Source organism: Takifugu flavidus, chromosome 7, assembly GCF_003711565.1.
Source record: "Takifugu flavidus isolate HTHZ2018 chromosome 7, ASM371156v2, whole genome shotgun sequence".
NCBI classification, from domain to species: domain Eukaryota; kingdom Metazoa; phylum Chordata; class Actinopteri; order Tetraodontiformes; family Tetraodontidae; genus Takifugu; species Takifugu flavidus.
The window spans coordinates 6,800,330-6,828,051 of NC_079526.1; the positions used below are offsets into that span (position 1 = coordinate 6,800,330).

At 44.6% G+C, this 27,722-nt stretch overlaps 2 protein-coding genes and 1 non-coding gene across 7 annotated transcripts; 2 read left to right on the forward strand and 1 right to left on the reverse strand.

Moving 5' to 3' along the window:
• Positions 1-3,354: 3,354 nt before the first annotated feature.
• On the forward strand, positions 3,355-16,564 carry colgalt2b (collagen beta(1-O)galactosyltransferase 2b). Its single transcript, XM_057038279.1, has 12 exons — positions 3,355-3,775; positions 9,803-9,913; positions 10,061-10,178; positions 10,286-10,420; positions 10,490-10,694; positions 10,888-11,007; positions 11,717-11,790; positions 11,931-12,037; positions 12,385-12,517; positions 12,613-12,740; positions 13,064-13,270; positions 15,569-16,564. Exons 1-12 carry the CDS (start codon positions 3,540-3,542, stop codon positions 15,840-15,842), a joined length of 1,848 nt encoding a protein of 615 aa, XP_056894259.1. The 5' UTR covers positions 3,355-3,539; the 3' UTR covers positions 15,843-16,564.
• On the reverse strand, positions 13,624-13,695 carry trnae-cuc (transfer RNA glutamic acid (anticodon CUC)). The gene has a single exon. It is a non-coding gene; the product is annotated as a tRNA-Glu (tRNA).
• A 1,232-nt stretch (positions 16,565-17,796) lies between the features above and the next one.
• fyco1a (FYVE and coiled-coil domain autophagy adaptor 1a) lies at positions 17,797-27,697 on the forward strand. Of its 5 annotated transcripts, none has more exons than XM_057038267.1 (18): positions 17,797-17,957; positions 18,823-18,937; positions 19,600-19,706; positions 19,852-19,977; positions 20,111-20,217; positions 20,704-20,847; positions 20,960-21,053; positions 21,141-23,633; positions 23,755-23,847; positions 24,015-24,133; positions 24,212-24,379; positions 24,563-24,715; positions 24,807-25,036; positions 25,112-25,259; positions 25,418-25,510; positions 25,600-25,810; positions 25,931-26,040; positions 26,403-27,697. In XM_057038267.1, the coding sequence occupies exons 2-18, from the start codon at positions 18,877-18,879 to the stop codon at positions 26,476-26,478; spliced, it is 4,533 nt and encodes a 1,510-aa protein (XP_056894247.1). In that variant the 5' UTR covers positions 17,797-17,957; positions 18,823-18,876; the 3' UTR covers positions 26,479-27,697. The 5 variants fall into 5 exon arrangements, 4 of the variants coding, with proteins under 4 accessions (XP_056894247.1, XP_056894248.1, XP_056894249.1 ...); XM_057038268.1 differs by having other exon boundaries at positions 18,826-18,937; XM_057038266.1 differs by lacking the exons at positions 17,797-17,957; positions 18,823-18,937 and adding an exon at positions 18,971-19,249.
• The last annotated feature ends 25 nt before the right edge of the window (positions 27,698-27,722 follow it).

The window sequence follows — 27,722 nt, forward strand, 5'->3', positions numbered from 1 at the left end:
AATGGAAGTCAACACATGGCTGTGAAATGATGGTTTAGAGAAGAGAATACTGAAGTGGCACGAAAGCTGTGGCTAATAAGAGCTGCTGCATGTTCTCAAAGACCTGCCGCCCTGATTACAGGTCCGTGGAGCTGGCCGTTGCCATGACAATGTGGTTTCGAGATCCAGACTATACCAAAGCGCTTTTATATGTACATGAGGCACATTCTTATTAAAATGCATCACCTGAAATGACATTACACCTACATTTACAAAAGTCTTTATTAGTGTGTAAATTATTTTAAGTTCAACAAGTAAAATGATGTTATCAGAGTATCTAAATACAGACCAGCGCTGCCTGGTGCCACACCTCGAAACCCTGAACTGAAGATGACGCCGTGGTAAAAACAGGTAATCATCTTTAAAGGATTAAATGGGCATAAAAGTCCTGGCATCAAGGTAAAAAGTAAGTTCAGCGCATCCATTCGCTCCCGTCATCATTCGATTGGACTTTGGGTATGTGTGCGTTCTTGTACTTTTGCAACCTGAGTACCAAAATACTTCTAAGGACTGAGGATTCAAGGGGCTGTTTGAGGGTTAAGACTTGGTTTTAAGGTTGAGGTTTGAACTGGCTTTAGGTTAGCGTTAGGAGGTTGGGTGTGATGGGGGGAGTGTTGAACCCGGGAATGTATTCTGGCTATGAAGGTCCTCACAAAGATAGATAGTACACGGGTGTGTGTGTTGAAATGAAATGATCATGACGATAAACCATTTGTACAGTGAAGTTCTATCATGCATGACTAGTAAAATTAGCGTTAGCTGCAGGCTCAGCTGCCATCTTGGGACAGCATAGTTACACCATCAAGCCGTTGCTACACTCCTGATCAAAGTTTTAAGCTCAATGGTGTGTGTGTATTGAGGCAGAATGGACCAATTCCCGTCAGGACCAGCCCCCTCCCCCATCTATCTATATGTAAAGCCTCTTTATATGCAGATCCATAGTCTGGATTACCCTGGCAGGAAAACAACCCACATGGGGGCTTTTGAAAGGTAGAACTGGATGTGCTCAGTTTCTTGATGCGCGTCCAGAAGAAGTGACCTAGTTAGGCTCAGACGCCTTTTGATTGTCGTTCAGCAATTAACATCACGGATGCTGCGACAGGACGGAACAAGCATGCACCGCACGATAAAAGAAAATATGCAGAATGAAGACTGTGAAGCTGAGTGAAGGACTACGGTTGTGTCGTCAGCATATTTGAAGATGCGAAGGGGGCTGAGCACACACCCTTGTGGTGAGCTGGTACTTGAGCAGTGTTTGGCCTGTAGTTGTGTTCAGTCCCAGTCGGCCCAGTTTGTCGATCAGATGCCGTGGGATTATGGTGTTGAAGGCAGAACTAAAGTCGACCAGCAGCCTCCGGACTCGTGCACTCTTGCTGTCCAGGTGGACGGGACCGGTTTGGACGGTATTGTCAGCATCCTGAACCAATGACCTGCTGCTGGAAAGACCTAATGTCCTCATGTTCTAGTTTATGGTCACAGATCGGGTTAACACAGCAGCAGATTCCCTCCCACTGCTGCTGTGGAGGAGAGCCGCCGGTGGCCCGAAGCAGCTTCCGGTCTGCTTCACACAGGAGCGTTCCACTGCAGCGCGTGAGCGCCATCTGCTGGTGGAGACACATGAACACGCACATAAATATAACACTGTTCGAGCTGACACCCCTGACACTCCATGAAGGACGCACCGAGCACACACACACACACACACACACACACACAACACACACACTGAAGCCTCATCAGCATTTTCCTGATCGGTCTTTCGACACCCCAAAAATATATCTATATGTATGACTTTGTCTTTCATCCGACAGAATGCACTTCACTCATCATTTCCAAAAAGAAAGAAAGACAAATAGACCCGAGCGCTTGTAAAGCAAAAGGGGCCACAGTCTTTTAGCTATACCAACATTTCCATGCTGTGGTTGATGGAGGAGATTTACCCTGCTATTTAACAGAACTGAAAAACCTTGGAACATACATTTATCCCAAACATAACTAAATAAGCAATCTGCTCTATCTGTCATCCGTAGCTCATTTGGAGAAACAAAATGGCTGCACGTCAAGTATGCAACCAAAATTACAAAGCGGCAGTTTCGCTGCACTGGAAGACGGAATACAGGAGAAGGAGAATGTACACACACACACACTTGACTAGGGTCTGTGTGTGTGTGTGTGTGTGTGTGTGTGTGTGTGCTTACAGATATGCCTGTGAGTAAATCCCAACACGTCTTATTGATTTGATCTCTGCCCTTTGGTACGGACGGCTCTAATCAAAGCCAGACTCCTGGTTGTAAAGGTCAAACTCATCAGCTCTGAGATTTTCTCCGGAGCTTTCTGCTCTGGTTGTTGGTGCAAGCGGAGGCTGTGAGTTCCAGACGTTAGGGGAAGACAGCAGAGGGAGCTCGGGGATTATTGGAGCTGTCAGACTCTGCATTTGCAGCGACTCGGATCATCCAGCAGCAGAGAAGACGGCAGCGGAGCGCGTCCATGACATCAGCCAAGAGGCCAAACACCAGCAGATCCCTGTTCAAATAAACACAATTCAAATGAGACTGTGTCATTAAACACAGCTACTTTAAGGTTAAAGAGTTCTTTAAGGTAGAAAACACACACACACACACACACACACACACACACACACACACACACACACACACACACACACACACACACACACACACACACACAGCCTAACCTTTACAGCTTAACCTGGGCCTGACTTTTTTATAATTTAAATTTACAGCAAATCCTTGCCTCCTGGATGGTGTTCATCCTGATTTTTTTTTTTTTTTTTTTAAATTTGATTCAGTTTTGGCAATGTTGGACATTCTGGCGGGATAGTGACCTTTGATCTTATAAAGGCCATCACAGATAAATGTTATGCCAAAAATGCAGAAAACAGTGAAATTGGAAGACCGTATTACTACCGGCTATTGACTACATACATATACTATATATATGCAGAAAATATTATACTATGGGACATTTAGAAGTCATATGTAATATGGGGGATATGACCTGCTTCACTCTCACTCCCTGCTGATGCTCTTCCACTATACTTACTATATATTTGAATCTTTTAACGTCGTAGTTTGATTAGAAGATGCATTCAGTCACTCACAGTGCAACCAACTCAGACTATAAACTATTATTGTAATACGCTGTATTAATAAATATTTAGGTGATCATATAGTTTGCAACACCTGATAAGCCGTGTTTGTGCTACACTGAGACACAAGCATGATTCAAAATGCTTCCGTCTGACAGAGAAGCTGACGTCATCACAACATTAGTGCAAATATTCTGCAATAATGGATTTTTTGACTTCATCCAGAGGGAGCTTCATTCAGCAGCAGCCTGCGGCAGGGGCGTGGGAGGAGCTCTCCCACCCAATCGCTCTCTTGAAGTTACCTTCCTTCCTCTCTCTCCCTCCCAACCTCCCTCAGTAGCACCAGTCTGTCGCTCGGACCCGGGACCCACGGCCGAATCGGAAAGGGAAGATGCGTGCGCTCGGGGCCGCGAGAATCGGTGTGCTGTGGGCGCTCCTGGTCGCTCTGGTGCCCGGCAGCGCGTCGGAGCTGCCGACTGTGATACAAGAGCCCATAAAGTCCGAGTCTGCGCTGCTGAAGCCAAAGGTTATGATCGCCATTGTGGCTCGCAACGCCGCGCACAGCCTGCCACATTACCTGGGCTGCATCGAGAAGCTGGAGTACCCGAAGGAGCGCATAGCGATCTGGTAAGAGACGCGGAAACCCTTCTAACCACATGTAATCAAAGAAATCCCGTGCATGCATTTTCTTTTTCTTGAACTTTAGTTTTGAAAGTTCTCCTAGTTCCAGACGTGCACCGCGCTGCGTGCGTCCGCGTTAATTCTAATAACCCGCCTGCCCTCACAGACCTGTTGCTGCGGGCTTCTTTTTTTTTTTTTTTTAACGATGTGCTTACTTCGCGCGTCTGCCGGCTTCTAAATTGCACAGAGGAGAGAAGATGAAAGAGCTGCAGTGCATGTTGGGTCAGCCCTAACCCCCTAATCACGGTTCCCTCCGTCTGATTCAGCACAAACCGGCGGAAACGGAGCTTTAAAACAGCAGGACTGGCAGGTATGAAGGGGGGGCCTCACCCCAGGTAGGGCCCAACCTCATGTGGGCACACTGAGATGAAACAAAGCTTTCAAAGTGGACCAGCAGGTGAAGGATGGAGGGAGACACTGAGTCGGTCTGACAGCAGGAGGGGGTGTGAGAGAGTTCTGGGAAGTCATGCATGTGATGCCTGCTTTCTGTGTCTCAAATATGTGTGTTATCTCCCGTGGAGCACCGCTTTCCTCTGTCTGCTGTCACATTCCTCCATTTGGTCCCTCCACCCTTTGCGTGCCCCTCATCAGAACTGCCACCACTGACATCTCTTCCCGCACTCGGGACAGTTCAGGGAAAACCCATGACTGAGGGAGAACGGCCCACGCTGATGTCACACAAACGTGTTTGTTTCAACAGCCAAGCGTCAGCAGACAGAAAGGTGCAGTCACGACCCTGCGCGGTGTCCTGCTGAGGGCACCCGTCCACTTTAGCTCAACTACCTGTTGAAATTCATCTATGAAATCATATAAACCGTATGTATTGGTGTGTCCAAAATGGGCATTTATGAGGTAAGAAGTGAGGAATGAGGTGCTGTTCTGTAGTTCATCATTTTTTCCCCTCTTGGACATCATCATTACTCACAACCCAGCGTGTCATTAAACTCACCATAAAAGCATGCGTACTTTTTTATAATTAGGGATTTTTGGCTAAACTGATTGTGATGAAGGACAGCTACAAACAGTCCAAAAGTGGTCACATACGTGTACTTCACCAGGATCTTCACATATAGAACACGCTGTTCCAATCTGGCTGAATGGATCATAAACAGATGGATACAAGGAGGCTATGAGAACTGCACAGATGATGGTGCTGAATGAAAGTTGTGGTTCTTGTGAGGGGACGGGGTGTTCCTCAAGAACAGAGCTCACATCTCTGGAGACTGAAGCAGGAGGAAATCAAAACTAATCATCTAATAATGGCTGTGATAGAGTTTCTATTGTGTTCCAGCAGCAGGAGCCGTGTCACCTCCGCCCTCAGGAGTGTTGGGAGGGTTGTGGTGTTCAGGTTATGTAGCGATGATGTGCAGCTGTGTGCACTGACAATCTTTAAATCTGCTCCACAGCTCAGTGTGATGAGATGCAGGTCCAGCAGAGGAGTGACACAGCAGCGCGAACGAGTCACACGCCGCCGTTAAAGAATGAAAGAATGCAGGAATTTATAGAAAGAGGGGGAGGGTCGGGCTGAGAGAGGAGAGGCTGGTAAACAGGGCAAACAGCAGATTAACCAACCCGCTAATGCCCAGCAGGTTGGTTAATCTGCTACAAAAACTACAAAAGTGCGTCGTATTCTCCAGAACTGCAATTTCCTGAGAAGGGAAGTTCTTCCGGGGTCTTTGTTGTGTTCAAAAACATAACATGACACAGATTTTCATCACCAACTTCAGTGGAAACTGCAGAAACGAGTTGAGAGGGTGCAACTGCTTGTTTTTAGACTCTTGTCCACATGGACAAAAGATGGACAAAAAGGGTGGGGTCCTGTCCATGGATGTGATCAGAGGTACAGCAGCAGCAGCATCCGTCGTTGCAGCCTCGGATGAATTATTAACGTATTAATGTATTAACCAACTCCAGACACTGATATTTGTAGATGCACCGTGAGAACAGTGAAGACTGTTCTCTCCACACTCAGGAGCGCACATGTGCTGGAGTGAATTCCCAGGTGCTTCACTGGAAACGGTGATTTGTGGAAACATAAAGAGAATCTCGGGGCCCTGACGTCATCTGCCTTCATGGCAGGGCTGCTTTTACTGCTTGAATAAAAATATCCACACCTATATTCATAGAGTTATCGCTCTATATTTTTGCGTAGTTAAACAGGTCTGCAGGATTATTGTCACATGCAAATGCTGACGGACCCGAAGGACTTTCTGCTGCCGCTGGAAGTCACGCGCTTAAACTTGTTTACTATTTAAAGTTTCAGCCAAGCAACATCTGATTAATTCAATCAAACCATTTAAAGTGGATACCAGCGTGGTGACGTTGGACCAGGGTCTCCCAGTGCAGGTGTGTAACCTCGGGCTTCATTCCGAGCGCAGCTGTCAGGCAGAAGCTGCTCTTGGTTTTGTCACGCAGGAGGTTTGACTTATGTTCTCATGCTAGGGTCTTGTGTGGACAACTCCAGCCGTGAGCATATACATGTTGCACCTCTCTGTGTTGGAATGATCTGCCTCTCTGCTTCTGCCTCTGTTTCTCATCACCTTTCTAATAACCTCATAAAGCCCCAGTGATCATCTGTTGAGGAGCTGGATCATTTCTGCACAGGGCTGAAGGAGCAGCAGCTCTAGGAAGCGGTCACCTGGGAATCCCCCCGAAAAACTCATTTTTCTTGGGGTTTTTCTCCAGCTGCATTCGCAGTTTCAGTAGGAACTGTGACTTGATCCACAGGCTATAGTTGTGTTTGTTGGTGTTTCTCGGATATTTGACAGTGGGAATCTAATTAAAATGTTTATTGATCCTTTTAAGAATGGCTAACACTGGCACTTCCCATGGCAACCTGTACTAATGTGTGATGGGTCTATGGGCTCCACTGGTGATTTATGGAGCCTTTTATTGGCAATAATATTTAATATTTTTTTGGAGAAGATGGACTGTGTGAAGACAGCCAGAGGTGACGAATGATGAGGTGTGGTGCAGTGTCTGTGATGTCTTATTTCCAAGCGGAGTGACTTCACAGCCTTTACCAGTTCCTCAGCGGGCCCACAGACCAGCACCCTGCCCTCCAGCTCTGAGCTGCTCGTGAGAGAGAGATCTCCGTAAAGGGCGTTTGGACCCTGAGCCTAATGAAGCGCAGTAAACCCAGAGGACTGACTTTCTCATAACATAGTTCTTTTGTGATCACGCTCTCTCTCTCTGGACTTGGCTCTGTGTGTTGGGTTTCTATGCACCGATGCCCACGTGTTCTAAAAATCGTCTGTCAGGAGTGGTGCTTAGGAGGGCAGTGACCCTATGCCCCTCTTCCCTCTGCTTCCATTTGTGGCAATTACCTCCACATGTGAGTATAAATTGCCTGTCTTTAAAAAAAAAAGGCACGTGTCAGCATTGCTATTAGGTCCTCCTGTCCAAACACATTTTATGTTCTTTTTTTTTTTTAAAAACCCTAATTTAGATTGTGTTGTTAAATTGAACGGATGCCTCAAGTGAGGCCAAACACCTCGTGCACCTGGTGGTAAGCTGCAGTAAAGAAAGAAGCTCTGCCTCCCCATCATTTTAAATAGGATTCAGGCCTGACTGTGAGGCATTCAGGGGGAGTAGGACATGCAGCAGTGATGTTTACAGTCACCATAATAATGTTTGGTGGAATATGAACACTGAATCTTGCACCGTGCTGTAAAGGTGCCATGAGAGACATGAGGAATTTGCTCTTTCTCTTTCGCCTCACCCACCACTACTCTTCTTTGCCCACACCTCCCCTTCTACCTATCCCACCCCTCCTCTTTCCCTTTGCCCCAATAAAACAGTGAGAGGTCTGAAGCCACGTCAGCACACACACACACACACACACACACACACACACACACACACACACACACAGCATGGTTATTACATGAGGGCTGAAAGAGGCATTCTTAGTTCTTAATTATATACATCACCCAGATGTTATTGTGTGTGATATTAGATAGTTTATTTAATCAACAGTCAGCTGACATTGACCTGCTGGAACCTTTCAGACTGTGTTTACCCAAAAGGGCCTGTCTTCATCCTTCTCCTGCCCTCTCTCTCGCTCTCTGTCTCTCTCTCACACACACACACACACACATAGTAGTGGCTGACTTCAAAGGTTAATAATCATGAGTCGATGCCCCCAAATCTTTATTATATTTTTGCGCAACTTTCATGTTGCAGCTTGTGCATTTGAATTTGCGGAACACAACAGTCGTGATACAATATCTTCTCCAAAGTCGTGCGGCTCTGCACCACTGTGATGTGCACGAGGCGAGATGCAAGACGTGCACCGACAGAGGCTTAGAGAGAAGGAGTGGTGGGATGTGTAGGTGAAGCATGTGTTGTCCAGATGCTTAGAACACAAGCTGCAAGCAAATAATGGGAATGCAGCTCGTGGAGGAGGCAAGATGGATATCTGAGCGTTCCCGCTAACATTGCTTCAGACAGTAAAGCGCCCTCCTGATCATAGGGATAATTGTCATCTGCAGGGATGTCAGTAGTGTTCTGGGGGGGCTTAAATGGGTTTTGTGTTTACAGTAAAGTACTGTACAGAACAGTCCTGGAATGTTGCCCAGGGGCATTTAAGGAGGAGCACAATGCCCCCTGAAATGTGTGCTAGGATAAAGGGAGTAGTGTGGTAAAAATCTATGAGCCTCATTAGATTCAGATGCTTTTTACTTTATTTGGTAATTGTTTGCACATTTTTTAAATGGTTTTGAAATCATGAACTTTTCCAGCCTTTCCATGGAAATCATCATGTATGTTTCTCAGAGGAACATATGAAAACAAAAGAACTTCATTTGATCTTTAATGCTGTCACTCATTTATCTGTATCATTAGTAGTTCATTTTGATATAAAACCTCATCTGCTGTATGTGTGTGTGTGTGTGTGTGTGTGTGTGTGTGTGTAGCATATGGTATCTAAGCGTTCTCCTCTTAAACAGCCATCTGGAGCCTAGGGAGATGCTGTGTAGGAACACATGTATTCACTTTAGTGCTTGAAAAGGTGTCTAAATATGTGTACATCCACTCATTAACAACAGATGTTACATGTTTCAGTGTCTTTCCAACCAACAATAAAAAAAGAAGCAGCAGCTAGTCATCAAAGGCTGACTTCCATCTTTATTCACGAGTGTTTATTGACTCGTGTGCACATGTAGATGCTTGCGTGCGCTTGTTTTTGACCTTTCACGTGTTCAAAGACGCGCCGAAAGTTGTCAGCCCTTGAGGCGTTCCTCGGAGGCAAAAAATGAAAAACTCCAAACCCCTTCACCTGTGCAACAGAAACAGGAAAGCGTGGTGCTCAGGTCCAGCAGACACAGGTGAGGTGCGTGGCAATATTATTGTGAGCCGTGTTTGTGTGTGCCAATTGCGTAATTCGTCCTGCTGGTCTAAATTTAGGCCCAGTTTTGGAGAGAGTGTGGAAAGGAATCTTACAATCGGCAGTGGAAAACTCCATCTTACTGGATGTTTGTGTGCCCGCCTTCAAGTACAGACTCGCATTTACTTGCCTCTTTAAGGGTTCAACACATTTTCAACACGAAGACAGGTGGTATTTCTACATTTAAAGTACAGATGTCTTCAAGAGATGTCTCACTCTGCAGCGCCCAACACACACGCACACGCGCACACACACACACACACACACACACTGACTGACTCGCTCATACAGAGCCTGCAGTGTCTCCTCTGAGTGGATTCGACGGTGTAGATTTTCCAGCCACGGTGACAAACAAGCAGCTGCGTCTGTACTTGTTGTACTTCATGCGCCATGACATAACAAATGGGCTATCCTGTCAGTGCATACAGCTTTCATTTTGCTACTTGATTAGATCTCTTGTTGCTATTAAACAAGAAAAGAGGCTTCCAACAGCTACATCAGATCAGACAATTAGGTGCATTGGAAGAAGCTGCTTGTTCCCCCCGTCCTGAGTGTTCCATTCTCACCCTGTGTTGTCTGCGTTCCAGGGCAGCAACGGACCACAATGTGGACAACACCACTGCCATGCTGAGAGAATGGCTGAAGAGGGCTCAGCACGTCTACCACTACGTCGAATGGAGGCCAATGGACGAACCACGGTGAGCCAAACTCTGTAAAAACTCTCAGAGGTCACAGATTGGTCATCAGAGGTCATGAGATGTGTTGTTAAGCTTTCACTCAACATTGGGCTGCATCCTCCCCTCACTTGAACAAAACTGAATGAACTACTTTGCATCTTTGGTCAGGTTTTACACCGATGAGTGGGGTCCCAAACACTGGCCTCCTTCAAGGTTCAACCATGTGCTGAAGCTGAGACAGGCGGCTCTGAAGGCTGCCAGGGAACGCTGGGCCGATTACATCCTTGTAAGACCAGTGTCCGCGGTTCTTTTTTTCCTCTAGACTTATTATCTGTGTTGATCGGAGCCATTACAGCCTGCTTGTCTGCTGACGTCTCCTCTCCGACCCTGTAGTTTGTAGACAGCGATAACCTCTTGACCAACCCCCGCGTCCTCACTCTGCTGATGGCTGAAAACTTGACCCTGGTGGCCCCCATGTTGGAGTCACGCTCGCTCTACTCCAACTTCTGGTGTGGCGTCACCCCGCAGGTACAAATTGAACTTTTCTGTCCAACCAACCTGAACGTGCCGCCGCTGACCCCCTTCCCTCTCTGTCAGGGGTACTACAAGAGAACTCCAGACTACCAGCCAATCAGGGAGTGGAAGCGACTGGGCTGTTTCCCTGTTCCCATGGTGCACAGCACCTTCTTGTTGGACCTGAGGCGCGAGTCCAGCAGAGACTTGGCTTTCTATCCTCCTCACCCGGACTATAGCTGGGCATTCGATGACATCATGGTGTTTGCGTTCTCAGCACGCCAAGCAGGTGAGTTTTGAAATCGGTTATTCGCAGTAAATGGGAGCAGCTTCGGTTTGAAGTTTGCAGTTTCTGAATAGGATGTCGAAGGCAACATTGCGCACAAGTGTGGGACAGAAAGAGTAAATGGGATCGCACAGCATTTTATTTTTAAATTGACAGGGACTTTACACACATGTGTGTGTGCATGCGTGTGTTACAGGTGTGCAGATGCATGTGTGTAACAGAGAGCACTACGGTCTCCTGCCGGTCCCACTGAAACCTCAGCAGAATGTGGAGGATGAAAGTGAGAGTTTTATACACACCATCACAGAGGCTTTGAGTGAGTAAAACACACACACACACACACACACACACACACACACACACACACACACACACACAGAGTCCAGCTGCTGCAAGTGTGTACTCTTCTCCCCTCAGGCTTGTCTCTCTCCTGAACTGCATTCTGTAAACTCTTTGCTCTAATCACCCTCAGCCACCCCCCCCCCCCCCACACACACACACACACACACACAGTCTTTCTTCCCCTCTTTCCCCCTTCAATCGCTGCTCTCAGATTCTAAATAAACCAAACTGAATAAACCAACAGACTTCGGAGGATGTCCGCTCTCTCTGCTATTTTCAAATTTGCAACTGAAATGTGCACATTTTATAAATACTCAGGCAGCTTTTTCCCCCCCTTGTTAGATGGTGGAGAACTGTTTTACTGTATATGAACACTCCTGATGGCCAGTAAAAATCCTGGCTTAGGTTCTCTGGTCAAAAAAGACCAAGTTTTATGTCCATCTACCCTCTAAGGATTTGAAATTGACACATCTTTTTCTGTGGTACGTGACCGTATCTGTGTTTTGTGTGTTTGCTGGAACCATTTTGTTTTTGTGCTGCTGACTTGGTCACGTCACTCTTGGGAAAGAGGTTTTTAACCTAAACGAGTATTTTCTAACTTGGTTACCTAAAGGAACCATAAAGGAACTATAGAACTATTCAGTGTTTCTGATCTTTCTCCTCCTTTGGCCGCCTCTCCTCAGTTGACCATGACATCGAGCCCTCCGAGCATGTGTTCTCTCCTCCGTCACTCCAGGAAAAGATGGGTTTTGATGAAGTGAGTCACAAGATTGTTTCGGTCCATTTACAGTCCATCAGCGTCTCCCACTTCCTGTTTTGAATGTATTGTTTGTTGTATGCAGTGTGTGTGACTGCAAGCTGAAACAAACTCCCTAAATCTGTCCCCTAAATATTTAGATCTTCCTGATCAACCTGAAGCGTCGTCTGGACAGACGGACCAGGATGCTTAAAACATTTGCAGCCCTGGGTCTCCACTCGACCCTGTGGGATGCTGTGGACGGCAAGTAGGTAGCACAAAATACACCCACTGAACTAACCTACTGGATAAGGTGGTTTGATCCTCAAAAGAAATTCTTTGATTATTGAATGGAGCTTCAATAACGTAATATATTTAGCATCTTATCTACGGTGCTGTGTCAGTGGGAGAGAAGAACGGTCCGTCTCCCCTCTGTCACCACTCTTCCTGACATCTTTATCAACACATCCTGTCGAAACTATGGCTTGTTGGCGAGACTCAGCACTTTAATCCAGGCCTAAGACGGCTTTAATCCTTCCTGTAGCCTCTGTTTGGTTGGCAAAATACTTCAGTTGTCGCAGCATTCTGAGTGCAGTGGCTCCTTCTCCCTCTCAGGGCGCTCAATACGTCCCAGCTGCAGGCGCTGGGGATAGAGATGCTGCCGCAATACAAAGACCCTTACTCTGGACGGGTCCTCACTCGTGGGGAGATCGGATGTTTTCTCAGCCATCACTCGATATGGACGCAGGTGAGGGGGGGGATAGAATGTCGGTCTGTCCTGGCATGATGTAAACAGCGTGCTCGCCTCCACTTTTTAGTGTTATTCTTCTTTTTGACCTTCAGGTGTTGGAACGTGGCCTCAAGCAAGTTCTTGTTTTAGAGGATGACGTTAGATTTGAACCCAGGTTCAAACGACGGCTGCAGGCCATAATGGACGACATAGACAGAGCCCAGCTGGACTGGGACCTCATGTAAGACAACCCAGAAGACACGTTTGTACGTCTTTGTGAGGACACGCTGACAATAATGCCTTCTCCAGACCCTAATTTGAACCGTCAGAACTGAATTCCTGACCCTGACCCTGACCCAATTCTAACATTAACCTTAAAACCAAAGTCATAACCCTCAAACCATCCTTTGTAGTTGGGAGGACCAGACAAAAAGTCCTCGTCTTGCCAGTGAAATGTATAATATGGTCCCACGAGGACACACACTTGCTGTGTTTTTATAAATGACAGTAGAAGGTTTGCACTCTTTTGCATTCAGCATCAGCCTCTTCCTGTCTCCTCTGCAGCTACATCGGGCGGAAGCGTATGCAGGTGCAGCAGCCGGAGCAGTCCGTGGACGGTGTCAACAACTTGGTTGAAGCCGATTACTCCTACTGGACCCTCGGCTATGCGCTGTCACAAGAAGGAGCCAGGAAGTTGCTGGCAGCTGATCCTTTCACAAAAATGCTGCCCGTGGACGAGTTCCTGCCCGTCATGTACAATAAACACCCCAAGTAAGTCTCAAGTTTTATTATTGTTATTATTATTTTTTTACATTGTACACTTTAACATCCTGGCAGAAGAAGAACAAGACAAAGAACAACCCATTATTAGCAACCAGAGGGGAAGAAATTACTAGTTTTACACAGTGTCTAGTGCACACACATTATTATACATGAACCTGGAAAAGAACACACGCTACCATTAGAGGAGTGGGGATCATAGTAAGTAAGCCGATACTCTCAGCATTTTTATGCGGTCATGCCTTGCTCGAGGGCACCTAGGCATTGCTCCAGAAATGCAACTTGCCTTCAACCAGAGAACCTTCAGATCATATGTCCAAGCTGTTACTGGCCCTAAAAATACGTTCCCTGACCGGGAATCGAACCCGGGCCGCGGCGGTGAGAGCGCCGAATCCTAACCACTAGACCACCAGGGAGTGGAGTGGAGCATATGCATAACAATAAATCACCTTACAGTAAAAGTACATCAGCTGTCAATCGGGTATTTCTCTAAACATTGAAGCAATTGTCTTGGAGGAGTGAATATAATTTTAGTTTCAGTTCCTCCATGCAGGAACATGATACTCTTTCTGTACTACCTGACATAGAACCTGATTGTTCTTGGGGGTTCAGCAGGTTCGATTCCTTGCAGAGGACACACAATGCCTGCCTTTCTGTTCTTTTTATCCTCCTTAAGGCTCGCTGTGTCCTGCTCTCCATCTGCACCTCCACCTCCGCTACAGATCCCTTCCTCTTCCCCCTGCCCTCCTCTCAGTTTGTTTTAACCTTTCTTTTTAGAAACCTCTGTATTGCTTACCTTCATTCTTCACAAGCCTAATTTGTGTGCACGGGCCCTCCTCGCATCATCCGCTTCTCCTCCCCCTTCCTTCTCTCTCGTTCTGAGGAATGCAGGCCGGCGTGGCTCTTCCTGCTGCTCGGAGAGGGGGACAGGATTCCCATTGATAGAGGTCTAACTGGGGGGTGGGTTTGAGATGGACGGCGAGTCGAGTATGTTATTACATCGTGTGTCCGCTGCAGTGTGTGGATTATGAATAGGTGCAGTGTGAGAGAGGGTGATCAAATGTTCAGATCGCACCGTTTAACACTGGAAGAGTGTGTGAAGGAACTTTATTTGTTGGGCGCTTCATATCATCCAAATTAAGGAGTTTCTGTTTCAGGCCCCAAATAAATAAAACACACAAATGCAAGACAACAAACCCAACAACAAAGCTCTCATTGTTTGGAAGGTCTGTGTCCACGTGCCTGAGCGCATGTGTGGGTGTAGATGAGCTCTAATAAAGGTGTAGAGTTTCACCATCCTCACACAGTGCTGACAGGCTTTAATGGGTCGCCTCGACAGCCGGGAGTTGACCTCTGTGGTGACCTCTGCTATATTCACGAGTACGATTGGACTTGGCTGACGTGTCAAAGCACTCCGGCCCCAGCGTTGCCCCCCTTGATGTCCTGCTGCCGACCAACCAGGATTGTTTTTCCTGCAAGGCAACAGCGAAGCTAAAACCTTGAAGTAATTACCTTGAGTATATTTCCATTCAAATCCGCACAACAGTTATTTATTTATTTATTTATTCACAGATTCACTCTGTCCACCCGGCCGTCTGTCCGTCCGTCTTCAAATTACCTCAAAAAGTTATGAATGGATTTTAATGAAATTTTCAGGAAATAATGATGACCAAGGGAGAGCTCATTAAATTTTGGATGTTTAATCTCCCAATGATCAAAGCACCGTACTATGTTATGTAAACTTTATATTATTACTGCTTATATATACTATACAAACGGTGTAAGTCACAAGATGTGATGAAATGAGCTGCTCGGCAGAAGTTTGCTCTCTGGGTTCTTTCTTTCTAGTTGTCTAGTTGAATACATTTTATTTGGAATGTGTAGATCTTACATTTAAAATGAATTAACGCAATTTTGTCATCATTGCATCACGTCAATGTGTCTTAAATTAAGTCTGCTGCCGTTATGCTTCAACTTTCTGGTCCACAACGCCCCCTTTACGTAGTTTTTGGTACTACACAACTCAAAGCTAGCTCAGGAATATCTAGATCTATTTGAACCAACTTTCAACGGAAAACGTGCCATTTCCGTTTAGTAACATAAACTATTCAGCATAGCCAGAAGAATTGTTGCAGAAGAGATTGAAGATGAATGCATTTCTAAGAAAGCACATCAGTTTATACTCAGAATAGTTAAGAATAATTTGTAAGGCAAGTAAGTAAGTATATCTTGTTTTTGTTTTGTTTAGTACTGTAATGCGAATGAATGAATAATTTGCTTCTTCCTCAGCACTGAGTACATGTCTCATTTTGAGCTGCGGAACCTGAAGGCCTTCTCTGTGGAGCCGCTGCTCATTTACCCCACCCACTACACTGGGGAACCTGGTTACATCAGCGACACCGAGACCTCCACCATCTGGGACGACGATGCTGTAGCCACAGACTGGGACAGGCAGCAGGCTCAAAAAACGGCCCAGCAGGGTAGAATCCGTCCTGTGGCGCAGAACAGCGTCACGGGAGACTCGCCACCTCCTGCAGCCCGAACGTCAAGGGACGAGCTGTGAGACAGGCTCAGACAGAGGACGCCACGTGTACCACCCACCTGAAAGACACTTGAACTATAAACTGACACACACAAACACATCCTGATTCCGGATCAAAGCAGAGTTTACTCAGCGGCCTGATTAAGGGAGCTGAGCAGAGGAAGACGAGGAGACTCTGGGACGAGGGCCAGCATGTCTTTGACAAAAACTTTATTTATTCCCCTTCTGTGGGCAGGTGAAGACAGGTCCAGCCTTCAAAACCTCCATTTGCCAGATGTAGTAAAGGCCTTGTCACAGGTCCAAGTTTTTTTATATAGTTGTGAAGATATTTGTTATTTAAAGAGATCAGTTGTGATTCTCCAGAAATAAAAGAATCCCTCAAAGGTTTTCGCAGCTAATTTTGTGGAACCTTTCTATTATCCCTTGCCTTTTACAAAAGTCCCCTCGAGCCTAATTCATATCTCAGACTTTGCCCTTAAAGTTGAAATGATAGAGATGCTAAAACATGACCCTAAATTATAAAATTAGCACCCTACAGACATGGAGGGAAAAAACCCACAGCAGGCTGGTCCTGTTGGTACAATCTTACCTTACCTGTAGGTTCTATGTTATTTTCTTGTCCTTGCTCTCAGAATTCTCCCGTTTAAATTTTTAAAGTGAGTGGCTGAATTATTCCTGTCTTTGGCACAGGCTGTTTCTGTTTCAGTGAGGCTGGGCTGAACAAATAAAACAACTTCTCTGCGTCTGTGAGTTCGTCCAGTCTGAAGCATAATCTTACAGATGTCATGCCTGATATTGGCCAACTGGTTACTTTGCAGAACGTTTGGATCTGTATGCTGTGACAACATACACACACACATACACACACACACACACACACACACACACACACACACAGAGCGTTTTTATTTAAGAACTGATTCGATATATAGTGCTGCTCACTGGTGCCATCTGGTGTTTAATAGCTTAATAGTCTATGATCTGATGAGAGTCTTGAAAGGGTTAGGCAAGTCGGTTCTGCGGAATCTACTCAGGATGCGGTCAGTGAGGTCAGTGAGATGCATGAAAGCTGAGCTTAAAATGGTTGACAATGCATTTTAGGTTAGATGCACCATACAGATCAAATTGCTGTGGATCACACACCTATATAAATCCGGTTGGTTTAAAATCAAGCAGTTTCATTTGCAGGCATGTTTCTCATGGTCTCATTCTCAACCTACCAGTTAAATCAAATAATTAAAATGGTTACGTTGCCACCGGACGGTAATATGCGGAAGGACAAGTTTCTTTCTCCATGTGATCAACAGCAAAATTTCGCTGTCTGTAATGAGCTCAGCATTTTGTTAGAAAGGGAAAAAGCAAAAGAAACTAAAAGAAAAGCTAAGCCAAAAAATTATATGAATAGTCACAAAATGTTGTATTAATGAGAAAATGATTTTGTAATTAAAACACATTTACTCGTCTATGAGTTTTTTTTTTAATTTCGAATGAGAAAGGTGGCTTCCTTTTTGAGATGTCACAGCTTAATATTACAGCACAACTTGTTTTATTATGACAGATGTCCAGCAGACATACAAAGGCAGCAATGGTAAAGTAGTTGAATATTTAAATATTTATCACTGAATATTTGCTACCTTTAAAGTTGGCACCTTTGCAGGAAATTAAACTAGAATAAAGTAGTATATAGAATCAATTTAAGTACTATATTCATTGTTTTAAGATTACGCCTATTCATACAAAGGAAATGAGGGATTAAGCATATTATTATTGCGCACAATGATCAGGGTAATGGGTAACATTACAAGACAAGGGTAATGTGACTACAACCGACTAAGGACATTATAGTGTAATGGAAGAATAAGTATGATTATAAGGAGTATAGTAATTTTGTGTTTAGTTTAGAAAGTTGGACAAGCGTACGATATTGAAAGGCGTCACATGACATCTGTTTATTCCCCTGTAGGTCAACCGAACTACAATTGTTTAGTCCCGCCTACATATCTCATTACCATTGGTCGAAAGCTGTATGCTGTTTTTGCACTGGATGAAGTGGAGTCTATCAAGACACTTTAAACAAGTTTGCTTGCACACTTTTAAAGCGCTGGGTTGTTATGGACATGAGATATATCCATAAAAGTATGTCTTCATCGTTATTTTTTAAAACTCTTTCAGTAGCAATCATCTAGAGACTTGTTAGATTATCAATGTCATAATTTGTCGGTGTTGACAGTTGTTTTCATCATGATAAAAAGTCAAAGGTAGCTGTGTGTGACACCCCGGAGAGAGCTAGCATAGCGTCACTGACGCATATAAAGTCGTCAGAAAAAAAAAATCCTACGTCTTTTCGACGTGACAAACCTGCTCTTTGAGCTTTAAAGTAGTCAAAATTATGCAAAATTATGTCTTATATTTACAAGTCTGGAAATCTGACTCACGTCGACCCAGTTAGCTGTTAGCACAGGCTTTTCAAACAAAGTGAACACAAAACTAAATAGATTATTTAGCATTTTTTCTGTCTTAGCGTCGTGTACTAAAAGAGCTTTTAGACAGATCATTGCTATAATCATTCGCAAAATGCTGTTAATACACTTAGACTTCTTGAAATGAAATGAATACATTTAGATGGCTTGTTTACTTCCGCATATCCAAAGAGTTAATCTCTACCAATATGTAATAAAAGGTAAACACGTTTGCCATCTGATGTATAGGGACTAATAATACATGTAATAAGCACAGAATCTGTATTAGTGATGGAAGCTCTTTTTATTCACTATTTTTTTTGGGTTTTTGTCATTAAACAATGTACAGATTATTATTTCAAATGCAACTGAATATGTAGAACACACTTATCCTATATATTTCAGATTGCAACATATATTCTATTCCCCTATTCCTGCGTTATTGTGTTGAATTCCCACTGAGTTTCTGGCTACGACAGTATGAAGTGGCGAGGCATTTATGTGACTCTTTTGTTCTTTGCTGCTCCAAATCTCTGATTCAGCAGACTAGATGTGACCTTGTGACCCCTGGTTGCCAGGGAGAGAGCGGTGGGGCGATGGCTGTTGAGGGTTCAGTTGGGGAGAGCCAGCTCCAGAGGATTATCAGAGATCTGCACGGTACGCTGCCTTTATGTGTGTGCATGTGTGACTGGTTGCGGACATTTTTAAAACCTTTTTTTCCCCAATGTGACTCAACGAAGAAGAAAGAAGGTTTCCCATTATATGGTGACCTCAGGGACATTATCACATAATTATACACTTGGAACTACCTGCCAGCTCTTATTCACCGAATCAGTTTGGGACATGAGAGTTTGAGTCATTCTTGTAAGGGTGTGGTGGAAGATTCTGTCATCATGCAGCGAGATAGAAAGTGTGTACTGAGGGTACATCCATCACAGGTGTCTTTTCAACTTTTGCGATGGATAAGAGGCAAGTAGTTTATTCACATAGTAGCTTTAATATGGAACTATAGGAAACCTTAACTGACCACACATGAAGGTTCTAGAATAGTGAATGTCTAATCAAAAGGAATTGAAAAATGCAAATGTTGCATTCATCTAATTTAGATTAATTCTAGCCTGGTCATGTGATTTTTATCAGGTAATGTTGTATTTCTTTGTACAAAACATTTTTTCTATTTGGTCATGTTTTGAAAGCCTTTATTTCTTTACGTCTGTCCTCTGTATGTTTGTGTGTTCTATGTTTCTCAGTGTTATTTTAATCTTTTGAACCTGGCTTTTCATTGACCCTTTGCTAATTTAAAACTACATGAACTTCAGAGGCCGTTGCAGAGCTTTCAAAGGAGTATCGGGAGAGTGGCGAGCCCATCACAGATGACAGTACCCACCTGCACAAATTCTCTTATAAACTCGAGTACCTATTGCAGGTAAGATTTGAGTGAAAACAGTCACGTGAATAACATTTATAAATGTGGATGAATAAAAAATTAATGCTAGCACAGATTATATCTCTGTCATAAGGAAGTTATGACTGATTTAACCCTTAAAGGTCAACATTTATATATGTTTCAGTTTGACCAGAAGGAGAAAACCACATTTCTTGGGACAAAGAAAGATTATTGGGACTACTTTAATGACTGTCTGGCAAAGGTCAAAGGAGCCAACGATGGGATCCGCTTTGTTAAATGCATTACAGAGGTTTGTCATTTTTTGATTTAGAAAAAAGCCCATTTCTAATAATGGAATGTCCTTTTTTGCAGTAAGAGTTTGGTGACGTAAGCATAATGTAAAGACTGGCTCACAGCTTATGTGAAACCATGTGTTTTTGTAGCTGAAAACCTCTCTGGGCAAAGGAAGAGCATTTATCCGTTACTCCCTCGTACATCAGCGACTGGCTGACACTCTGCAGCAGTGCCTGATGAACCAAAGAGTCACCAGGTAATCTTATCAGAGTGTTGAACTGAGATTCAGATTGAATACATACCTATGATATGATTTTAAGACATTTTGGTTTTAATTATTATGATATAAGAATTGTAGATTTCTAACAACATTGGTTAAAAGAAATCATGACCCAGCTTTGAATTCAGGGCTGCAGGTCTTGTTTGAGGTGTCTGTGTTGGACAGACCCCTCCATAAGTGTTCTTCACCTCTGCTATCCCACATGCACATGGGAAAATATTGGGTCTGTCTTTAATGGAAAAATGAATCAGTAATATAGCAGGAAAACCAGCTGCTTTACTTTTGTAGTGTTTAAAAAAAAATAGATTACTACTTCTACTGAAGACTGCAACTGCTGCTGTTTAAATCTTGCGACTTTTAGTTTTTGAATTTTATCCCTTTCGATACACTTTTGAACCAAAAACATCACACTAATATACTGTACACCTTACTGGAACATCTACCTCATATGTCTTGCTGCAGTGACTGGTACTATGCAAGAAGTCCATTTTTGAAGCCGCACCTAAGTGTTGACATAATAAATCATCTCTATGAGCTCAATGAGGTCCAGTTCGACGTGGCATCCAGGGGTCATGACCTTGATGCATCCTGGCCCAGTTTTGCAAGGTAACAAACAAATCACTAATGCAATTAATGAAAGAATAAAGTGAATTAAATAAATAAAACAAAGATAAATGTGTTATGCTAAGACAGAGGTTTGGTTTTTCCGATCTAATAGGAGGACGCTGGGAAGTACAAACTCACCTGGACACATGTGGAAGCCCCCTAGCCGCAGTTCTAGTATTAACAGTCTAGCAAGCTCTTATTCCCAGGTACAGGTTAAATAAATTTACAGTCTTGTATCATGATTATGATATGATGTTCACCACTCTTCTGTTTCCCACCTTTCTTTGTTCTAGCAAGCTTCTGACTTCCCTTTTAGTCCCGATTATGGCCAAAGTCTGTTGAACGACTTGAATGAGTCTCTGCCCCCCTGCAGAGAAGACGCTGGCACAGTTGAACATCTTCGCCTGGAGCTCGACCAGTCGGAGCTGAAGCACAGAGCGCTTCTTGACAGGGTTCAGCAACTCAGCGAGGAAGCTGCTGAGCTGAGGGGAGTAGTTGTAGAACTTCAGAGGCAGCTGGATGCATCGCTCTCTGCCCAAGAGGAGCAGCAAGGCTCGCAGGAAGAACTGAACGCTCTTCAAGAGAGAAAGAAGGCCCTGACTAGAGAGATAGAGACACTCAGAAATCGAGAAACTGCACAGGAGGCTGAACAACAGCTTCTTCAGAAAAAGCTGGTGGCTGCTGAAGGGAAGAATGTAGAGCTCATGGCAAAGTTGGATGGAGTTCTGAATGAGAAGGGCCAGCAAGCAGCAAGCTTCTTTGATTCAGCTCAGAAGATCCATGAATTGCTGGACAGGCTGAAGGAGGCAGAGAAAGGAAAGATGGAAACTGTGGCAGAGTTGGAGGAGAGGAAGAGACAGACAGAGAGGCTAGAGGAGCTGCTGAGTGTCAAGGACGCGTCTTTACAGCATGCTGAAATGAAATTGGGAGCACTAGTTGCATCTGCCGCCGAGGAGAAGGCCAAGTTGGAGGCCAGAGTAGAGCAACAGATCGCGGCCCTTGATAAGCTGCAGGGTGTGTTGACACTGAGAGAAAAGGAGACAAGTAATCTACTCAAGCAACTGCAGGACCTTCAGGAGAGTCTAGAGAAAAAAGCAGAGGAATTGCAAGAGGTGAAAATGAGGGAAGACAAGGATAAAGCTGAAATGCAAAAGAGTATTAGCTGCTTGAAAGAGTCATTTGAGACAGAAGTCACTGCATTTGAGGAGGAACTACAAAAAAAAGAGGCAGAGTTCAAGTCTAGCCAGGAGACACTACAACAGCTGGAGGCCAAGAATCAAATCCTGACCAAAGACAGGGACAAACTAACCACTAATATTGTTGAGCTGGAAGGTAGCATCAAGGAGCAAGGCTTAAAAATAGAAGACTACAAGATACAGTGTGCCAGTCTGATGGAACTGAATGAGAAACTGTTGGCTACTGTCAAAAGAAATGAAGAGCTGATGAAGGAGATGGCTGAAAACAGGCTGGCGCTTGAAAACGAATTAGCAGGTCTAAGGTCCTCTGAGAAACATCTTCGAGGCCAGTTGGATGATGCCAAAATGACAGTAGATGAAAAGGAGAAACACTTAAGAGAAGAGAACCGCAAGCTAGATGAGAGTCTGCAGCGAGCCAGCGTGTCCTCGAAGATGTCAGAGGCGACATCGAAACGGCTCGAAAAAGAAAACCAGAGTTTGAGAGAAGAACAGGACACTGTAAAGACAGCTCTGAATCAGATGCAAGCTGACCTGAAGAGAGTTCATGGGCAGATTGAAGATTTGGAGAAGAACTTGGGAGTTTCACGCAAAAATGAAGCAAGTCTCCAAGAACAGCTGCAAGCCAAAGATGCTCAGCTGGAGAGTAAAGAGAAGACACTAGTGGAGCTCCAGTCCAGGCTTAAAGCTCTGGAAACCAGGGAGAAGAAGCTGGAGAAAGAGAAAACAGATGTAGAAGAAATGTGTGCTAAACAGACAGAAATGCTCAAGAGAGTTAGCTCTGAGAAGCAGATGATCGAAAGTTCCCAGCTGGAGAGGAGTGCATGCCAAGCGAAGGAGAACCAGGAAGTGAAAACCAGATTGACCATAGCTGAGAGCCAGTTAGAGGTCAGTTTGGCTGATGTGTCTCGACTCCAGTCAGAGATCCTGGACCTAAGAGTGGACGTCAAGAGGTCTGAGGAGGAAAAGCTGAAATCACAAGCACAGCTGGAGGTGACAGAAGCTCAGAGGAATGAGCTCAGGACTCTCACTGAACAGCTAAAGGCTCAGGCAGAAGCTCTCAATCAGAGTCACATAACAGAGCTGATGGAGTACAAAAAGAAAGAGGAGGCACTGAATGACCAGAGAGACAAAGAGCTGGCTGCTCACGCTGAACTGGCTATTTCTACAACTGCCATACGAGAAGAATTGGCCACAGTTAAGGCTGAAAACGCCAAGATAACCTCGGAGAACGGTGAGATACGTGAGAGTCTGCACAGGGCAAACACAGAGATGGCAGAGCTCGGCATGACCATCTGCAGGCTGGGGGCCGAGAAGGAAGAGGTGAAAGAGCATTGGCAAGAGGACACCGCCAAGATCGAAGAGCTGGTCAAAGAGATGGAGCGGGTGGAACGTGGCATGGAGGAACTGCAGCTGGAGAACGACAGACTGAGAGAGGAGTTGACAGAGAGAGAGACTCTCAAGGAGCTCCAGAAGCAGCTTGATAGGGCTGCCGAGGAAATGCAGAAAACGAAGGAGTCCAGTCGAGAGGAGACAGAGGCCATCAAGTTCCAAATGAGTTCAGAAAGCATGAATCATCAATTGCACATGAGGGTAGATTTTTTTATTCATTTTATAAGGCCAGAGATGATTCAATTCTTCTAAACTTTCTTTTTCACAATAATAATCTGCACGATTATTATAAATATGGCTTTCGGCTTCTCTCCCGTTTCAGAGTATGAATGAGCAGCTGGAGAAAGTCAAAGTGAAGCTACAGCAAGAAAAGAAGAATGTTTGCAGTCTGGAGGCTCGAGTGTCAGAGCTGGAGGTTCGTTTTACTGACCCGGTGATTCATAGTTACCTGGTTGAATAGATATGACACCAACTCCAGTGCTGGAAGGATTCTTTAGAGATCATTTTTCTCGTTTCCTATCACTGCAGAATCCACAGCAGCAGCTATACGATCATAATTTCATCTTTTTTCTTCTCTTCCAGGCTGCGAATGAGCAAAACCTTCAGCTACTTTGCGAAAAAGATGCCCATGTAACGAAGAATGAAGCAGCCATTTGTGAGAACGTGGATGAGATCAAGCGCCTGAGAGATGCAGTCACCAGGTGGCTTCACTTACCAGGAAATGCAGAGTTTTGTGTTTTGGATGCAAAATAAGAGCTAACAGGTTTTGCTCTATTCAGCACGGACGAGGCGCACTCGGCCCTGCAAAAGGTTTGTGAGGAACTGAAGCAGAAACTCAGCTCAGCAGAGGCGGAGAGGGACAACCAGCACCTTACGATGTCTGCAGAGATCGACGACCTCAACAGAACAAAAAACTATCTGGAGGAGCGGCTCATTGAGCTCATCAGGTTAACAAATGGGGTTACGTTTATTTCCTGTTGTCGTAGTCGTGTTTGTTTGAGCAGTTCTGATATTTCCGACCGCCTTGAATGTAGCGATTTTGAAGTTTCAAAATCTTTGTGTCGCAACAGAGATTCATACGAAGCCTCTGTAGTGACAGTGTCTTTATGTTTCTGTGCTTTTTGTGTCAGGGACAAAGATGCTTTGTGGCAGAAGTCAGATGCTCTGGAGTTTGAGCAGAAACTCCGAGCAGAGGAGCGCTGGTGGTTAGTGGATAAGGAGACCACACACTGCCTGGACTGCCAGAGCCAGTTCACCTGGTGGCTGCGCAGACACCACTGCAGGTGGGCCTTCATCTCTCCCACAGTGCAGGACGACACAGGTGTTATTTACGTCAAGGATGTGAGAGCGGGCAATGACCGATTCATTTTTCAGGCTTTGCGGACGCATCTTCTGCTACTACTGCAGCAACAACTATGTGATGACCAAGCAGAGCGGGAAGAAGGAGCGCTGCTGCAAGGAGTGTTACAGCGAACACAGCGCGGTGGTGGAGCGGTTCACAGCAGCAGAGCTGAGCCCCTCAGACTCACAGCCTCCTCCACCCGGAGCTGCCGCTGCAGCTCCTCCCGAGCCAGCGCCATATAAACCCACCCCCAGGGTAACAGGTGAGAGTGATGAAGCAGCCTTGGTTTGGCTTCAGAGAGGAATTGTGAAGGTTAAAAGTGTTGCATCCTTCCCAGTTTCAGAGCCCAGCAAGAGATCTGATGAGGGAGCTTTTGACATCATCACTGAAGAGGAAGTGAATGGTGTTTATGACAGTGACACCACATCCCAGACCGTCTCACTGGATGGAGAGCAAGACCGGCACCCTCAGGAAGCGTTGAATATGTGAGCATGGCCTTGGGTTGTTGTTGCCATTGAAGAAGACAAACCTTTACTTAGACGTTTTCCTAGATTTGTTTCTTTTCATCAATCAGAAAATAAATCAGCCTCAACCGCCCTGATTTAATACTGGATCACATGAATGTACATTCTGGGTCTTACAGAAGTGTTGGAGATATGACCCCCGATGATCCAGAGGACCATGTTCCCACTGTCCAGGATTCAGAAATCAACCTTCTCAAATCAGGAGAAATCACGTGCGCTTGTTCACTTGTGATCTGATGTTCAAGTAGATGGCTCAGCTTGCAATGATACAGTTGATTAACTGCATTTCTCCTCATCTCAGGCTGGCTGTCCCGCTCAGCATCGATGATATTTCAGGATTTGGCGACGGCCTCAGGGAACTGTTCATCAAGTCCAGCAGTTACAGCGTGATCACCATTGAAGTCAGCGACAGTGGGCCAACAATCAGCTGGATGTTCTCCTCAGAGCCCAAGAGCATCTCCTTCAGCGTCGTCTACAGGGGGTCCGCTGACACTCAGGTGGAACAGTCAAAGGTTTGCTCACACTTGCTTTTACATTTCTGTGAGGACCTGTATTATGATTGGAATCAAGAGAAATGTTCAAATGTTATAGACCAAAATCAACCATCACTGATAGCTTTGTTTTATTCTCAGGTTCTCATTCCTCTGACCCGCTGCAGTTCCCACAAAGAGACAATCAAGGGTCAGCTGAAAGTGCGACACGCCGGCCTCTACACACTCGTCTTTGACAACTCCTTCTCACGGTAATGAATCCTCCTGAACTAGGATTGTTCTCTTGGAAATGAACAGGATGTGTTTTCTTGTACTTGCTATGTACAGTACCAAAATCTGCATTTTACTAACAAAGTGAAGACATTTTTGGGAGGTAACGCCATTTGGGGCTGGTCCTCACAACATCAAAGGGTTGCATGATGGTCAAGACGTGGTTTGAATGTTGAGGTTAGATTTGGGTTTGGCATAGGGTCAGGAGCTGGGTCACACATTATGCCTATGAAAGTCCTCACAAAGATAGAAGTACAAGAGTGAGTGTGTGTGCATGCACGCGTGCCCGAGGGTGTGTCTTTCAAGTCATCTTATTTGACTCTTTTTAATCCTCTTCTAACAGATTTATCTCCAAGAAAGTTTTCTACCATCTGTCCATGGAGAAACCCATCGTCTATGATGGAAGCGACCTTCCCTGAAGCTCATACACACGGGCACACGCACGTGCGCGCCACAGATGCTTGAATATCTTTCCGCTAGAGCTCACAGGAAACGGAGGAGAATGCAATACAGAGACTGGATTACTTTTCAGTATTATTCGTTTAGTATTTAACTTTGTGGCATTTTATTGTTGATTATTTTGCTCTCTGGTGTGTTTTAACTGTGGCCAACCTGACGTGTCAAAAAGATGGGAGGGAAAAAAAGCTTTTTAGCAAACACCAAGTTATGTCATCTCATCAGAGATGGTTTTAAGATACTAAGTCATCAGTTTGGGAAGGTTTTTTTTGCGTTGATTTATCTGTAGGGAATGCTCCTGCTACACTATTGACATTTTCTTTGTGAAATTTTATAAATCACTTAAAAGAAGGAGAGAGTGCAGGTGATGGGCTCCCCACTGACTTTTGTCTGATCTTTGCACTGTGCCAGTAAAAAAAAAAGAGTGCTGGGATTTAATGGTACCTGCACAGCAGCTTCCTCCATCCAGATTAGCCGCCCTAATGACCTTTTTCCACAGGCTGACTGTTGTCATGGTGATATTGTATATGTGCTGTCCAGCTACTGTACTTCCAAAGTGCCTTTTCTTTACCAGGAGGAATTGATTTGTTCTAAAATGGATTTTTCCACTTGGACTGGAATGCAACTTTGTATGTACTGATCATATTTTTTAAACCAACAAGAAAACAACTCTAATCTCATTTAAATGACGGGTTCTTACACTATGCAATTGTATTTATGAGTTTTGGAAATCAGTAGTACGATTTCTGAGAACTCTTATTTTCATACATTTGATTACTTCAATGCTGTAATCTTAGTGGTGGGTTTACTATATAGTATATTTGTTATTTTTAGTTAAGCAATAATAAAGAATAGTCACTTTAGGACAGTAATGATTACTCAGAGATGGAGACGGGACTTATTGCACACTCATATCTCATATTTGTGAAAGGTAACAGCACATTTTATATGGAAGGCTTTTGAGCTGCACTTTTATGGGAAATACGTTTTAAAAAGCATTGTAAGCAATAGTAACTTTGCAAGTTTTCATAGTCTTTCTTAAGGAATTTTCCACTTTGTGTGTTTCTGAAGGAGGATTTTTGTAGAGTACAAAGCTATAAAAGTGTAAAGGTGCAAACGAGCGGGCAAATATCCATCAAACGATTAAAAATTGAAGGTGATGATGCCCCTGAAAACCAGGAATCTGCCTCTGATTTCATGTTTAAAT

What these genes read in the sequence shown, in the direction of transcription:
- colgalt2b (XM_057038279.1), top strand. Translation starts at nt 3,540, where the DNA reads ATGCGTGCGCTCGGGGCCGCGAGAATCGGTGTGCTGTGGGCGCTCCTG. An exon ending in GGTGTGGCGTCACCCCGCAG is followed by an intron (nt 10,421 to 10,489) that starts GTACAAATTGAA and finishes CCTCTCTGTCAG; the next exon opens with GGGTACTACAAGAGAACTCC. An exon ending in AAAAGATGGGTTTTGATGAA is followed by an intron (nt 11,791 to 11,930) that starts GTGAGTCACAAG and finishes CTAAATATTTAG; the next exon opens with ATCTTCCTGATCAACCTGAA.
- fyco1a (XM_057038266.1), top strand. Translation starts at nt 19,174, where the DNA reads ATGCAGCGAGATAGAAAGTGTGTACTGAGGGTACATCCATCACAGGTG. An exon ending in ATCATCAATTGCACATGAGG is followed by an intron (nt 23,634 to 23,754) that starts GTAGATTTTTTT and finishes CTCCCGTTTCAG; the next exon opens with AGTATGAATGAGCAGCTGGA. An exon ending in TTTGACAACTCCTTCTCACG is followed by an intron (nt 26,041 to 26,402) that starts GTAATGAATCCT and finishes CTCTTCTAACAG; the next exon opens with ATTTATCTCCAAGAAAGTTT.